This window comes from Myripristis murdjan, chromosome 23 (assembly GCF_902150065.1).
Source record: "Myripristis murdjan chromosome 23, fMyrMur1.1, whole genome shotgun sequence".
In the NCBI taxonomy this organism is placed as follows: domain Eukaryota; kingdom Metazoa; phylum Chordata; class Actinopteri; order Holocentriformes; family Holocentridae; genus Myripristis; species Myripristis murdjan.
Window position 1 is genome coordinate 22,437,879 of NC_044002.1, and position 17,021 is coordinate 22,454,899.

The 17,021-nt window shown below is 45.5% G+C and overlaps 1 protein-coding gene across 4 annotated transcripts in view; it reads left to right on the forward strand.

Annotated features, from left to right (window-relative positions):
- Positions 1-17,021, forward strand: part of nav3 (neuron navigator 3) — a 490,514-nt gene that overhangs the window by 351,606 nt on the left and 121,887 nt on the right. For all 4 annotated transcript variants that reach the window (XM_030045462.1, XM_030045459.1, XM_030045460.1 and 1 more), the window contains exons 8-9: positions 276-1,410; positions 10,135-10,250. In XM_030045462.1, the coding sequence (XP_029901322.1) occupies positions 276-1,410; positions 10,135-10,250 (1,251 nt within the window). The remainder of the gene's footprint in view (positions 1-275; positions 1,411-10,134; positions 10,251-17,021) is intronic.

Sequence of the window (17,021 nt, forward strand, 5' to 3'; positions counted from 1 at the left end):
AAATAAGCATTAAAACAAGTGCAGTATTTAAGAATAATATGTGATGAGTCCTTGGTTGACAAAATGTTGATCATGCCGACGGGATATGCCATATTTTTCATTTTAATGTACCTGTTTTTAATCTTGTCTTTACCTTTATTTGTTTATCACAATTTTTACTTATCTAATTTTACACTATCTTGTCTTTTTGATTCTAAAACTTCAAAACAAAACCAGTGATCATCCAGTGAGCAGACATTTCCTGAAGACCCTTTCTCTCTCTCTCTTTGTTTCAGAATCGGTGAGGGGCATCCCCGTGCCCGGCGGCATGAACGGGACCGGAGTTGGTGGAACGGTTCCCACCAGCCTCAGCGGGCAGCAGCTGGCCTCTGCCATCCCCTCGCCGACCGCCGGCAAGTCCTGGCGCAGCAAGTCCATGAACCTCAAGCACAGCGCCACGTCGTCCATGCTGGCCAGCCCCACGCACTCGCCCTCTCCCACCCCTCCGCCTCAGGCCTCAGAGCGCCTGCGGCCACCCGGGAGTGACGGCACCAAGGCGGGGTCAGGTGTCGGAGTCGGCGCCGCCCCGCAGAGATCCATGCTGGAGAAATTTCGTCTGATCAACCCTCGATCGGCCTCGCGGACGTCACCGTCTGTGGCGGAGATGGCCCTGCAGGAAGAGGACGACCTGTCGGAGTACGGCGAGGACGGCCTGATGCCCACGGGGTCGGGGTGCAGCGGCGGCGGTAGCAGTGCTACAGCCAAGCAAACATCCACCAAAACCTCCATCTCTGCACCGGGCAAGTCCTCCTCTTCCTCGTCCCCGTCCTCGTCTTCTTCCAAGGCCTCCGCCAAGTCCCTCGCCTCGCCCAAAGACAAGGAGGACAAGAGCAGGTCCAGCAAAGCCTCCAAAGCCAGCTCCCCGCCTAAAGAGGAGCGTGAGCCGCCGGCCGATTCCACCAAGAAGACCTCCAAGATCGCCAGCCTCATCCCCAAAGGAGGAAAAGCGTCGTCGGGCAAGAAAGACGGGACCGCCTCCCCGGCCTCCAGCGGCATCCCCAAGTCAGGACTCAAAGCTCCGTCCACCTCGGCCTCCAAACCCCAGGCCCAGACCCAAAGCCAGGCCGCCCTGAACAGCAGCGGCAACCTGCGGGGCGGGGAGGGAGAGAAACCCAAGCTGACCAAAGGCGGTCAGGGCGGCAGCTTCTACATCCAGCGCTCCCTCGGGGGCCTGGAGGGCAAACGGACCAGCATGACCTCCTCCACCAGCACCTCAGCCCTGTCCGGGTCCAGCGGCGTGATGGGAGGAGGAGGTGGAGGAGGAGGAGGCGGCGGAGGAGGAGCGCTGGGAGGGAACGGAGTAGTGCAGCTTCCTCAGCAGCAGCAGCACAACCACCCCAACACTGCCACCGTGGCCCCCTTCATGTACAGGTGAGTGTGTGTGGCTATTTGTAGAAATGAAGTGAGTGATGGACGCATCACATGTAGGAGGTAAAGGTCTTTTCTTTCTCTCTCGCTTTGCATTAATTGAATTGCGGGTCACAATTAAACATTTTAAAGCAAATCTTGCAATTATAAGATAATTAGCCTTTCCTCTATCAGTTATTTGTCGCCAACACTGGAACAAAGCCTGCCCAATTACACGTGTCACTTCAATTTGAAAAATGAGTACGGAAATGTCAGTGCAGAATGGCCTCTGTTATTTGTCAAAGTAGCCAATTATCATAATGAATTAATTCAAGGATAGCCTGCGGGCCGCTGTGTGAATCAAGTCATTCAACAGGTGTCGGAGACGTCCGTGCTCGACTTCAACTTCGAGTCCGTCCTGATCCGTTTGGTTTGGCCTCTGAATTGATCCGGGAGATGTGGGATGCTCGTGAAGCTAAAATAAGGACCGGTGCAGGACTCTGAGGTCTGATTCATGCTTCTCTTCAGTGTTTCCTGTGTTCGCGGTCTCCACGGATGTCAGTGGGTTCATGCTTCCTGCGGTCTGAGTGGCCTGAGGGAGCCGAGTCAGAGCTGTTACCAAAGTGTTGTTGCAGTACCGGTCACTTCCGGACGTTTGTTTTTTGTTTGTTTTTAAGATGATGACCACGCTGCAGTTATGAAATCGACATTGCACAGCCAACGTCAGCTACATATCTGGTTATTAGGTAACATGTGGCTTGTGATCTTGAACTCTTAAGTTGGCGATCCAGACGTTAAAAGGCATTCCTGGTTCATTAGACAGTCACAGTGGAGCGATGACACGCAGCAAAGGGTCTCGACCAGATCCAATCCGTTATGTTTTGTAAGTGTTATGTGCTTTAATTATGTGCTTTATCCACCTGGTTGCCCGATTCTGACAATTTTCGACGGATCTGGTTACACTGAAGTGGCACTGATGAGCGTCATAGTGTGATTGCCACCTTATATTTGATTTGTTCGGCTGGATATGTTGGGTTGAAATTGGTAAACCAAAGTTCCCTTTCAGACGATAATGGTGATTTCCATAAGCGACCTTTGTACATTTGATTGGTTAGCAATGATCCATAGTTAGACATGCTGCAGTTACATAACACTGATGATGCCGCTTAAGGCCCATTGATGCTCAACGTTAAATACGGATCCGGACGGAGCCCTTCTGTCCGTGCTCTGCTTTCGTTTCGTCCGATTTCTGCACGTGTCCATAAAGCTTACGGATACGGGCCAAAGGGAACAGTACCAGCGGAAACCACCGTGGGGGCGGTGTTGCTGTCACGACCCGTAGCTCTAATGAGACACGAAGACGAAGTAAGACTTGCAGAACCTTTTGAGGAAAGGCTGTGCGAGTTGGTTAGAAACTTTAAACATCTCTACGACGTTACTTCTCCTGGACACCGGGATAAACAAATGATGCAGAACAGCTGGGAGGAGATCGGAAGGGAATTGAATGTGAGTTGGGCGGCAGCGAAGGAGAAGTGGAGGTCCATGAACAAGCGGAGTGGGGATGCTGCTGACGGGGTGGATCCACCGATTCTTCGGCATCTGGGATGGCTCAAGGCTTATCTAAATAAAATTTAAAAAATATATAAAATACATAAATAAATGTTTGTTTTTGAGTTTGTTGTTGTCATAAACTTTTGACTCTGGGCTGCCCCCTGGTGGATATATTGGTTAACATCCACGCCGACGTAAAGGACGCGTGGAAGTATGTGGGCAGTGACTTTAACATCTTTTGAAACGGACGTATACATTTTTGATTGATTGATTGATTGACTGAGATCTTTATTTCGAACATAAACAGCGGTAAATCAAACAAAAACAAAATAATAATCAATACTAAATAAAGGAAAATAAGAGAGCAAAGGTCCAAAATAAAGTAAAATAAAGAAAAATAAAATAAAATAAGATGCATCTATCATCATTAACATGCTCGAAAAGGAGTAGGAAGAAGTAAAACTTATTTAATCCTACCCCCTAATTTCGCACATAAAAGGAACATAAATGGGCCTTTAGACGGAAAAGATCACAAGAGGCATGAATTGATCGCAAACTGGACCTTCTCCCTCCCTGTTTTCCCCTCCGTTTCTCTTTTTCTTTTCCCTCACAATACGTGACTCTGGATAATGCAAATAAAACAACATAATGATGGACTAAACAGTAATCTACACACACACACACTTTCACAATAACTCTTGTGTACAGGACCATGTGTCCACGCTTCTTTTCAAAGTCATACCTGCATACACACACACACACACTCGCGCACACACACACACTCGGCCAATTCCTGGAGCACACCCACTGATCAGCTGCCATTCCCCACCGCGCATCTCACACTCGCCTCCACATCTCCTCACAGTCATTAAAGAACAAATTAACATCCAGCGCCTGCCGTTTGCCAAAGCCTATTATTAAACTGTCTGTGTTCCATCTTTGATGTGAGAATCCAGACATTTGGGAGCGCCTTCTCCTCCTCTCCCATCCAGCCGGCGTTGTTTGGACGCCGGCGCGTGGTTTCCTGACGTCGCGGCCATCTGCAGGGCAGGAAGTGGGTAAATCTGCCCAGCAGGGCCGATTTTCTCTTATGGCGATGGAGGTAATCCAGGAAAAAAAAAAAAGGCAGAGGAGCAGCCGAGATCCCCGGGATGCCTTTGTCCTCAGAGAGAAAGAGAGTTAGGAATCCCATTAAACAAGGCTTAATCCCTCTCTCCGTCTGTCCTGCTCTCTCTCCTCCCTCTCCTTCGTCGTGCAGAGTAACTTCTGCCTCTGTCGATGATTAGCATTACCTTAATCCCACACGTTTTTTTGCCATTTAGCGCCTTAAAACTGTTTGAGACTATCGTTCACGGGCCTCCCGGTAGGAATCCGAGGTTGGATCCCACAAAGAAAAAGAGAAATGTCGTGAGGCTGTGATGACGTCGCAGTTCGCCGTTTCCTCTGCTCTTCTGGCGTCACTCTCAGCGCCGATCTCTGAGTCTGTGCATTCTCTCTGGCAGAAGTCGGGGAACTCAAACAGACAGGGCAGGAAGCTCGCAGTACTTGCCCTGTCAAGTTTGTGAAGTTTATTTTCATGTTGAGCGGACGAACTGAACGTCTTCCCCCCGGGGCACGTTGACTATTTCTGTCAGGATCAGCAGGAAGACACGCTTCACTCCACAGGGAGAAGGTTTTTATCCCTGCTTCTTCTTTTTATTCATGAAAAATGAACGCAGGGAAAAAAAACCCCAGAAAAATGCATCATCACTATCAGCTTTCTGTTGTGATCCCAGATCCTGATCCTGCACTGATGAAGGTCTTCGGAACAAAATCTTGGCATTTTTATCAAATTGGGGTGTAGTGATGCACCATGGCACGATATTTCACAGTGCAAAAGTCCTACTGTCACCCCTACTGTCACCCACCCCCCCCCCCCTTCAGATGTCCTGCTGCCCCGCCCTGCTGTCCCAGGACGGTTCGGGGACCCCACAGCTGTCCCAGGGCAGGATGTGCAGGAAGTGCTCTGCAAAAAAAAATCTCCATCATAAACCGCAAACAAAACGTCTTTCCAATCTATTTCTAAGTCAATAGAAGACCACCTTTGGGATCGGGTGTCATGCACTGTTGAGAATGTATCTGAACACGTCATTTAGTTTCAAATTTGGTGTTAAAGTCTTGTTTTTATTCAAACAAAATCCGCCGGTGGGTTTGGATAATCCCACTAGTTTCCAGTGCAGCTTCGCTTGAGTTTTATTTGAAGTATAAATATGAAACCAGGCAGAATAAGGCAGAGCAGTCAAATGGGATCCAAACTGGTATTTTTTTTTTTTATTATACATGAAGTAATGATGAAATCAAGCAAATCTTCATGGCCTCTCGGTATACGTGTTGAGATTCAGTGCTGAGTCACATTTCACCCCTCTGCCTCCTCCTCTGCACAAAGATATTTGGGTTTCTTGGCAGGATATTTGGCTGCGCTGCCTTCCCGTCCTCCCTCCTCCTCCTCCTCCTCCTCCTCCTCCTCCTCCTCCTCTTCCTCCTCTCCTGCTATAAATGCTTCTCCATGTTCCTCGACGTAGCTGCAGCCATCAGAAGTCTGGCACTAACCAGCGAGGCCTCCCTCTAACGCTGCATTTTACCATCATTTTAGGGCCAATTAGGCGTCTTTGTCTTGTTCTCTCGCTTCTCTTCTCTCTCTCCGCCCACCTCGTCTCATCGCACAGTCTCTCCGTCAGGCCGGATAAAGCGGCTGCGGTTGTAGGATCTTGTTGCAGCCGGTGTTCAACATCGATTCGAGTCCCCCTACACGGCGCTATAGGCGGGGAGGCTGCGCTTCGCCAAATCCTCTGCTGCCTCCTGTGCTCTCCTGACCCGGCGAGCTCACGAGCAGAATAAAGAAGCGATGGAGAGGCTTTTCACCCGCGCTGCTCCTGAGTTCACACCTACACACACACACACACACACACACACACAGAGGCGGGGTTAAAGGCTGCCTCCCGTTAGGTGTCTTTCGAGCATGCAGATCCTTGACTTGCACGTGTCGTATCACTTAAATTCACTGCATAAAAAAACATCCCGACTCTTTCTCAATGATGCAAAAAATACCTCACTGCATACATAAATACATATTTTTATGTCCTTTGGAACGGCATTACGTGATGTCCTTTATTCTGAAAATCTCACATTTAATTCCTCCAGCTGCCATTAGAGGACAATGACACCGACTTTTACAAAATGTTTGATATGTGCTGTCTATTAAACCAGGCTTACAGCTATCGATTATTTTAGTAATGGACTAGCCTACCAATTATCCCATCAATTAATTGAGTAATCAGATTAGAGATGAACTTTTGTGTTTTAGTAAAGAGCAATATTAAATATACAGAAAAAATAAAAGGTCAGGTTTGTTAAAATTATTTACTTTGTTTCCCCTCAGAAAAATCAACATTTTATTGCATATTTGAATACAGAAACAGTACTTTTCTAAATGAAAGTGCCATATTACACTCATTTTCAGAGTTTTCTGACATGTGAAACCAAATAAATTGAAACTGCATGATGTCACTTAACATGGAAACACGGTCGTAGTCACGTTTCTGCTTGTCCTTGTATCTTTGGGCCGACTAGCGTGAAAATTGAATCAGCTCCTCCCTGGCTCTGGACCAACCTTTCTGCCAAGTTTCATGTAAATCTGTCAGAACCTTTTTGAGATATCTTGCCCACAAACCGACACGGGAGTTGACCTCGCATTCTTTACCAGCTTGCATGTTAACCGGCCGTCATGTGGATTTACAGTCGATGCTGCACGTTAACGTGACCTTGTTGTGTTTTCCCTCCCTTCCTCCCCCTCGCCGCCGTAGTTTGCAGCTGGCTAAGTCAAATCACGTGTGTGTGTGTCACGGTAATTATCGTATACAGCTCTGTAGATGAGACGAAGCTTTGAGCTGGAGAATTTGAATCGAGGATTTTTAGTAATCAAATTATTCCTCAAGAAGCCGTTTCAGCCCCAAATTCAACCGCATGACGCTGCTTTTTAAAGACAGAAACAACCCCGGTCCCGTGTGAACAAAATAGCACCATTTTGACAGACTGTGCACTGCAAAAACTCAAAATCTTACCAAGAATATTTGTCTTATTTCTAGTCAAAATATCTCATTACACTTAAAATAAGACACGATCACCTAAGAAATAACTTGTTTTTAGACGATTTTCACTTGTTTCAAGCTAATTTTCACTTAAAACAAGTGAATTTTCACTTGTTTCAAGTGAAAATCATCTAAAAACAAGTTATTTCTTAGGTGATCGTGTCTTATTTTAAGTGTAATGAGATATTTTGACGAGAAATAAGACATTTTTGACTTGAAATAAGACAAATATTCTTGGTAAGATTTTGAGTTTTTGCAGTGTGCTCTCTGTGTTTCTCTAAAATCTCTATATTTTGCAGCGTGTAGTCATCCCCAGCTGTACTGAATGTCTGACAGAGTTTTTTAAAGCGATAGTTCAGGTTCTTACTCATATAACAGATCCTCCAACTTTCATACTCGTGTTCTTTTTTTATTTTTAAGATTATTTTTTGGGGGCACGTCTGCTTCTCAGACAGGAAAGACAGGAAAGACGGGGGTCACGGCCTGACATGAATCCAGGCGGCAGCGGCTGCATTAGCCACAGCCCGATGACTTTTTTTTTTTTTTTTTTTTTTTTTTTTAAGAGGCAAGCGACTAAAGTTTTTGACAGATGTTCAAGACTTTTCGGGTAAATGAAGTGAAGTATTCCTTTAAATTTGGAGCACATAGTGAACAACGATCCATATATTAAACATTATTTGGTATCAATCGTTTTGAAAAGTGCAAGGGTGAGGGTTGTCTCCTCTTATGTTTCCTACAACAATTAGAGCCGAATACCCGATACAGGCCGCTGAAATGAATTTACCTCTCGTTTCTTTAACATGCAGCAGTGCCGTGAGTCGTTTTGTGGCGGTGTGAATCCCCGCCTTGTTCTCGTTTTGGATCCAGGCTGATCTGTGCGGCGGCGTTCGTGAACGTCTCTGTGAATCCGCCGAGCCGAGGGAAGTTTGTGGGAAGAAAACAGTTTTTGCACACGAGCTGATGTCGAATTCGGAGGCCAATTTTTTTTATCTGCAGCTCTGCAGGTGGCTCGGGAAGCTGTGTGTGTGTGTGTGTGTGTGTGTGTGTTATCTCTCATGGAAGGTATATAACACACACTCCCTCTCCCTCTCCCTCTCTCTCTCTCTCCTCGCTGCTCTGAACCGGCCAACAAACAGCAGAGCGTGATGCGGTTCAGGCTCGATAAATGAAGACAAACACACACAAACACACAATCTCACACAAGTTTCCCTGCACACACACACACACACACACACACACACACACACAAAGAAGCACTCGGGCATCAATCCACACAAAACGTTTCATCCGAGACCGTCCCGTCCTCCCTGTTGAGACGTCCATCTGTTGAATATGTGACTCAGACCAGAACCGAAAGTAACTCAGGAATTCAAACTCGCTGCTTCTTAAAAAAAACGCAGAAGCCCAGAGACGAGCCGGCTGGAGGCAGAGGAGGGAAAACACACCTTCACTCAGGCTTTTTTTTCTTTTTTCTTTTTCTTTTGAGCTGATAAAAAAAACTATGCATTAAAAATGAAAGCCGTCCTCAGCCCAGGTGGTATCAGACTGATGTAGGCTGCATGAATATCAGATTCCTTCAAATAAAGGAATATCCTACTGATGATATTATAATGATTATAATCCTAATCCTCTCTGCTGTAAATAAACCACACATAAGAATAAATACATCTGGCTTACATTTATGAGTAGAAACCCTTAAGGAGCGTGAGTCACATGACCATTTCAAACAGTGAAATTTGTTCGGTGTTTGTCAGTAGGTTGGTTTCCATCCAAATCTATCGAAATTTTTGAGCGAGTTTTGTCAAAATGCGCAAAAGAAAATGCGAATTTATGCCTGTTTCCATTCGTTTTGTTTTGCGATTATTGGGAGGAGAGTGCGCCGTGAGATGACATCATCAGATAGCGTCTGTGTGTCGACTGAACAACAACAAACACTCAGCTGACACTCAACAGCTGATCATGGACAGATTCCTGCTGAACTTGTCAGCTCTTGGGAGAAGTCTGCTTACTATTTTGGCAGCGCTAACTTCGTACCGAGCCATCCTAAATAAGGAATAAGAGACTAATAATAATAATAATAATAATAATAATAATGATAATAAGACTGTAGCGTAGAAGTGTGACGTGGTATTCGGTCCAGTCATCGTTTATTCGCAAAACCTGTTTCCACAGCAAAAAGTCGCATTTTCTTTTATCGATACGCTGAGAAATCCACCCCCTCCAAGCGAAAAAACTTTTTTGCAAATTTTTGGCCGTTTTTCGAATTCCTGGCGTTTCCATCCAAGTTTTTTTTTCTGCAATTTCTGAAAATGTGAATAGAAATCAGTGGATGGAAACCCAGCTACAGGCTCCCATTCAAATCTGTGCAAAAGGCGAAAAAAACAAAACAAAAAAACACGGCATTTCCGGTTGTGAGGCAGTTTTGAGACTTTTTTATGAAACTGCGAGTCCACCTGATGTCCGTCAGTGTCAGAACCAGCCAGCAGAGAAAACAGCTGCTCTTGCCGCCCTCTTACTGTGCTGCTGCAGAATGCGTCAGTCAGTGCAGCCTAAAGGGACACGGCTTCATCAAACCTCAGTAAATTAGTGCCTGCTGAGCAAAATAACCACATTTTAACACGCGTTTGTATCCTGATGAATTCAAGAGATATGGAATGGTTTTTTTTGTTGTTGTTTTTTTGTGTTTTTTTTTTTTTTTTTTGAAGGTATAGTCAGCTATAATTGTCTCCTTTTTTTTTTTTTTAGATGTTTTGTCTCTGTGGGCCATTTTTAATCAAATTTCATAATGCATCTATGCATCCAAGTGCAATGCCATTTATTCTGTGATGATTTTATCCAAGTCATTACCCCCGAAAATATAATTTCAGTGTAATTTCTGAAGAAGAACCAAGCAGCTTCGACTGATTGCAAAGGAAGCGTTGCCTCCATGGCGGATGGCTGATAAAATGCCTTGGGGGAGGACTGTGTGTGTGTGTGTGTGTGTGTGTGTGTGTGTGTGTGTGTGCCCCCGCTCCCCCCGACCTTGATAACGGGGTAATGTGTGTGTTCTTTGTTCCCCTCGTGGCCTCAGGACGTTCTCCGAGAACGACTGCACCATGGTGGCCCCCGCAGACCCCTGCCTCAGCCCCACCAAGGGAGAGCTGGTCTACAGCAAGACAGCCAAGCAGTGCCTGGAGGAGATATCAGGTAGGTCACACGCACACACACACACATGTGCACACACAGACACACACACACACACACTGTATGCATGTTTGTGCAAACGTCTGCATTCATGGGACCTTGTTTAAACGTGCAGCAAAGTGACACTGTTGGTATTTCTGTGTGTGTGTGTGTGTGTGTGTGTGTGTGTGTGTGTGTGTGTGCGCTCATGTTGCTCATGTCGGAGGTTAACCTTAAACTGGAAGTGGTTCTGGGTAAGAGCGTTCAAATTGTCTCGGTGAACTACGGCTGCAAGCGTAAAAAAAAAAAAAAAAAAAAAAAAAAGAATTGCTTTGACAAACTGATACCAGTTCCAGTGTTTGTCGTATTTTCTCTGTTTTTATTCTCATGCCGCCTCAGATTAAGTGTAAAATCCCGTGATGTTTTGCATGCTGACCAGATTAATATTTTAAGTTTAAGTTTTGCTTTGCGTTCTAATTGAGGGCCATGTCGGTGTTCTTCGTCTGATGCAGAAACGTGGAAAGTTTTTTTTTTTTTTTTTTGTTTATGCCAAGATTTTTTAAAACGAAGGAGTGTGTGCTGACTGGAATTTCGGTCGTCGTGGATTATGGAATTTATTTATGGATTTATTATGTGCTTGCCTTGAAAAGGCAACACATCTTAAAATCTTGCATATTTAATCTTTTTAATATTATTATTATTCCACCTTTTTTTCGGCGCGCTACTCCTCCTACAGCTTTGGTTTTAGGCCCCCACAATGAATTGGGAAAATGTGCGGCCCCATTGGGAGAAGTGTGCTATTACTTTTATAAGGAATCCAACTCACGGAATTCTCAAAATTCCAATTTTCCTGAAAATTTCGGCCATCCGAAATGAATGGCCAAAACTTCAGAGGGCTCCAGGGCCCAGAGCTTTTAACCTGCGTCCACGCACCAAATACAAAAAACGTGCGTCTTGTGGAGAAGAAGCGGTGTGTCAATTTTCAAACTGATCAGACTATGCGATTTCTCATAATTCAATTTTAAAATCGCGATTTTGCCCTCATTGAAAAATAATGGGAAATCGGCAGACACTCATGCATTTTCAAAGCCTCACAGCTCCCTCATTCTTTGGCCCACAGACTCCATTCAAAGCTTAAATGACTCAGCAGATGTTCAACTTTATGTGTGTCATCTTCAATTTTTCATGTCTGCTTTAGTTTGCCATAAAACACAGTTTAAGTTTGGAGTTATTTTTGAGCCGCCTCTGACTTTTGAATGAGTGTGTATTGCGTGAGCTAGAGTGGCATTCCTGAGGGCTAGAGTGGAGCAGCCCTTAGAAATCGCCTAAAACTTTTGTCTTTAACTTGCTCTCCTGGCCACAATTTTCACTCCACATGCATAAATTTGGCATCAAATTGTAGGAAAAATAGTTGTGCTTTGAAAAATGTAAATACAAAAGCAAAGTATCTTCAACTTTTTAAACTGTGACCCTTAACGAGGCAGGAGTGCCAGCTCTCTCCCCCATAGACTCCCATTATATCTGGAATGCAAAGTCTCGGGAGAGAAGCAGAAAGACACACTTTTCCAACTCGCTCTAAGGTGGGCATTTTTGGGAGTTGGAAAATAATTTTGACACAGTTTGAAAGCCCAAAGCCTTGCCTTTCTCATGATACCTTTTATTTTCTGCTCGGACTTACTATCATTGAGAAAAAAACAGTAGTTTGACCACTACTTTTAGGTGATTTTTCACAGAAGCAGCACTGTCACTCATGCTGTGTGCTTCATAGAGCCTCATTTCTGGCTCCGCCCACACAAGCCCCAGTGGCACAGTGGATAGTGTCTCTGCCTGCCATGCAGGAGACCAGGGTTCAACTCCCCACCTGGGCAAGAGCCACAACACTACACAGCCCACAAACAGCATAGGGCTGGCGGTTTACACATGTCTAGGCGCTCGCAAGGCAAGCACATCAAAGTTTCTTCAGAAACTTTATATCCTCTAGTTATGGATTATTGTTCCATCCCTAGTGATATGCAGAGTTTATTTAAAGAGCGTTACGTTACGTTATGCACGTTCTGTAATGCTGCTGAACAAGATTTTTTTTTAAGGTTTTTTTATTTATGGGTTACTGCTGTGGGTGCAGCGATGTGCCAGCCTGGATGGGTATGTGTTGACATGTGTGTGTGTGTGTGTGTGAGTGTGTGTGCGTGCCTAGCGAGGGATCCCTGTCCAGCTCTGGTTTCACACAGCGAGGGGAAAAGGTCAGCGCTGACAGGCGAACGCGGGGAGCATCTGCGACTCTTTGTTTACGTCCTCGCGGGCTGTCGCCGTCGGTTACACTCCCCGCCGCCGCCGCCGCGCCCCGTGACCGATGATGTGACAGGCCGTCATCAATACCCCGATAATGCCAACAGTCAGCCGAGGTGGAAACGGAGAGATAGATCCTGTGTTCAGTCTCTACAAAAGGGACCACTTTCACCGCTTTATCTCGTGTGTGTGTGTGTGTGTGTGACATTTGGCGGACATTTTTTTTTTTTTTTATCCGAAACGCCCTGCAGCTCGGCGAGTGCAGACATTTTAGCCGCATCCAGTGGGGAAAGAGCCCCTAACATCCCGAGCTCTAGCCATTAAGCCACACAGGAGCATGAAGGCAGGTTAGAAGAGGAGTTTTGAGCCTCCAGGCAACAGAGAAATGGATTGTGTGAGGGCGGCGGCTGCAGTGGCAGCGGGGAGAAATCACTTAAAAACAGGACAGTGTTCCTCCTGTTCCCTGCACTTTGTGTGTTTGAGCTCAAAATAAAAACTAGTTCTCCTCGTTAGCTGATTTTCCCCACCGGAATATTCACCTTTTTAACAGCAAATGCCCAAAAAAATATCTGCTAAATCTGATTTCATACTGAATCAGGCATCATGGACAAAAATTTGAACCAATATAACATCGAATTTTTCAACAAACCCACCCTGCATGCAGATTAAGGAGGTAAGACACTCAGAACAATTAATTTAAAAAAAAAAAAATAAAAACAATTTATTAAAAAAATATAAATAAATAAAATATAAATATAAATATAAATATAAATAATAAAAAATATAAAAAAAATAATATTAAGGTGCTGGCCCTTGTACAGACCATGGCAAAAAATATAATTTTAATATATATTTTTTTTAGTTAGAATTAAAAATCGTCATTTCTGCTAAAGTCTTTCAAAATGATTGCAATATGATTTTATTTTATTTTATTTTAATTTTTATCATTCATGCATACTCAAAATACAGCTCCCCTGTAACTTTAAGGTCCTGTCGATTTATCATCAGCAGCCTGATGAGGGGTTACAGCCCAAATAAAGTTTCTGTTTGCTCGGACACGGAGTCTGTCCTTGCACTGGGAGCAGAGGAAGCTTTCAAGCCTCTGCAGCAGAGAGTTCGGGATCCGGGGAAGGCCGACCACAAGTTCTCCGTTTGAAGGAGCCTCCGACCGCACGAGCGGACCACAAGCTCACATTCCTGACCAGCAGCAGGATGAAAGGGTCAAACCGGCGCACCATCACAGAGTCCCGCCGTGATCTCGCCTCGCTGCAGAAATCCCCCTCCGGTCAAGTCATTTAAGTTAAATCTTGTTTTTCCTCAAACAAAATGGCCAGTGGATAATCCCACTTGTTTCCAGAATATGTTCCTGAATCAAGCGTCATTTTCTTCTGATCTGCCGTGTTTCAGTGTATTTCTACTTCTGAACCAAGTGAAGCTGCACTGGAAACAAATTTCATCCCACTGGCAGATGTTTTTTTTTTTTTTTTTTACTTTAAAGTTCAAGACTATGAGCTATGAGTATGTGGCGAAAGTCCTTGTTCAGATGGAGATTTGTGCAGTGCTGGTGAAAACGTCTTCATTTGCACTTTCCACAATGCCTTATGTCCCATTTTAAAGATCAGCACTTTGTCTCAAATCCACAGTTCAGCATCTCTTAATGATCAGGGATCGAAAAAAAACTGCTACCCTTTTGTCAACAACTTAGAGGATTGTGTTTTGCATGCGTAAAAGTCACCGTATAAAAATGATGGATTTCTCCTTTTTGCTTCCAAACTCAATGAAAGAAGACAGCTCGCCAACTTCGGGTGGAAAAACAAACAAACAAAACACACACACAGAAAAAAAAACCCCTAACTGAATGAGGAATAAGATATCAAGTTCAGATTGAAGCCAGAGGCACTCGGAGTGTCCTCCGTTCACGGCGTGCACAAACAGCAGTGTGTGATTACAGGTTTTGGGGGATGTCAGGTCGGCGGCGGCGGCGGCATTCCAGACGTTTCGCTCCGGTCGCGGCTTTTCCCGAGGCCGTCATTTTGCCGGGTAAAATTAGCTCGCTGCAGTGACCGATCCCTTTGCGAGGGATCCATTTCAAACACTCGCCTTTTTGTTGTCGCACATTTCACGGTCGCTTCACGTCCAGCTCTCTCGGCGCGGAGGGGCGGACGCGGCTCTTCCGCGGGGAAATTCAAGTCAAGTGTGTGTGTGTGTGCGCCACAGAGACCACATGACAGGCGGCCTCATTTTTACATATCCCGGCGTTAAGTACCGGGCATTCCCGAACATCAAAGCGGCACCAAGTCTTTGTTCGTCCATCCGGTCGTGCATTTGTTTGCAGACGCGGGAACGCCATCGGCGACTTCACAGAGTTCAAGAGACTTTTGTCATCGCCGGATGATCAATGCAAAGTGCCGCTTCCACCGCTGCAAAGGCCAGCGTGGAGCAGAGCGGCCACTTTAGACGTCGGTGGCGTTTTTACGCTCAGAGCGACTCAGTCAACGAGTCGCCTCGAGTCCGTTCATCTCGTGCAGATCCCAGTGACGAGGGACGCTCGGCGAGCCAGCTCCGTTTTTTTTTTTTTTTTTGTGGTCAGCAGCCAATCAGATCTTGGCGCCTTCTTGTTATTTAGTTTCACGAACAATAGTTCAAACTGGCAAGTTAAAAAAAAAAGGATTAAAAGTTGATTCCCGTCCCAGTTCTCCTTAACTTTTATTGGAAAGCTTACAGCCTCCAAAGTCTTTTTTTTTTTTTCTGTTTTTTCTTTCATTTTATTAGCATTTGCTCGCTGGTGGCTGCATGTTTCTAACAAAGGAAGGTGACACACTGCAAGCTGTGCCAGTGGTATGGAAGCAATGTGTGCTTCCACTCTCCAAACACTGCAAAAAGTCAAATCTTACCAAGATTATTTGTCTTATTTCTAGTCAAAATATCTCATTACACTTAAAATAAGACATGATCAGCTCAGAAATAACTTTGCCAATGGAACAAGCAAATTTTTACTTGTTCACTTGTGTCACAAGTAAAAATTTGCTTGTTCCATTGGCAGAATTTGTTTCTTGTTTCTAGCAAATTTTAACTTGTTTCAAGTAAATTTTCACTTGAAACAGGTGAAAATTGTCTAAAAACAAGTTATTTCTGAGCTGATCATGTCTTATTTTAAGTGTAATGAGATATTTTGACTAGAAATAAGACATTTTTACTTGAAATAAGACAAATACTCTTGGTAAGATTTGGACTTTTTGCAGTGAAGTGGTGTAGTTAGCCTGGTTTGTTAGTTAGTTGTGTTTTTGCAGCGTCTCTGCAGCAGCTGAGGCGTAGCAGGGCTGGAACAAACGCCTTGATCCAGGCTGATTCATGTGAACAAACACCAGTTCAGGCTGATCATGTGAGAAATGGGTCCGGTTTTCCCTTCAGTGACTGTGTGGGGCGTGAGAGTCAGCCTCCCTGCACGGCGTTTGTGTTCCTCCGCTGGATCGGACGGACTGAAGAGCGGCGGCTCGTCCTCTCAGGAGGGCTGAGCCACATCACACGGCACAGGAAATGACTTGTGGATTCAAAGTTTAGCCGTCTCGCGTCTGATCTGTCTCTGGTTCAGGCTGCAGGAAATCACACACGACGTGCTTGTGCCAAACCCTGCAGACGCATGCAGTCGGCTCCTCGCAGTGCAAACGCTCAAGATCACCTCCATTCTGGTTTCTGAGGCAGCTGCTCCCAGTGACTACCAGCTCCTAGTCACTGGGATTATGTAATGTGTGGCTGACAGCTGTGGCTAACAGCTACGGGGCTAATAAACCCAGATTGATACGGAGGCTCCGCGCTCGGCTTGTTGATTCAGGATAAGCTGCCGCCTCGCGCTTTAGCTCCTCGAGAAGGCATTTCATTAAGTCGGGCAGCTAGCGTGGTGCAGCGGGGGCTGCGAGCTTACAGGTGCACTGTCCAAACAACTCACTGTCACCGCGAGAGAGAGAGAGAGAGAGAGAGAGAGAGAGAGAGAGAGGGAGAGAGAGAGAGGGAGAGAGAAGACAAGCAAATTAGAGGAAAAAGGAGGGAGAAAGCATGGCAGCAAATGAGAGAGAGAGAGAAGAGGAGGGGAGACAAACAAAGTGAGAGAATGAGAGGGATTAAGAGAAAGAGAGAAACTGCGAGGGGGAGAGGGAGTGTGAGAGAGAAACAGAGAGAGAGAGAGAGAGAGAGCGAGAGAGAGAGCGAGCGAGCATTACAGGCTGCCTGCCTGGAACGAACAGGAAGACTCAGAGCCGTGCGAGTCCGTTCACCGGCTCAGCCGCCCGATCGTCCTCCGCCGTGAGGAGAGAGGGATGGAGCGGCAGAGGTAGAGAGAGAGAGAGAAGTATGCCGGTGAGGAGGTAATTAAAAGAGAGACAGGAGGAAGGAGCAGGGAAAAAAAACAGATAGATGAGGGTGAATTAAAAGAGACCCTCCTTTTTTTTTAACAAGGGAACGATAGAGAGAGTGCGAGCACAGGAGAGAGAGCGAGTGCCGGCGAGGAGCGGG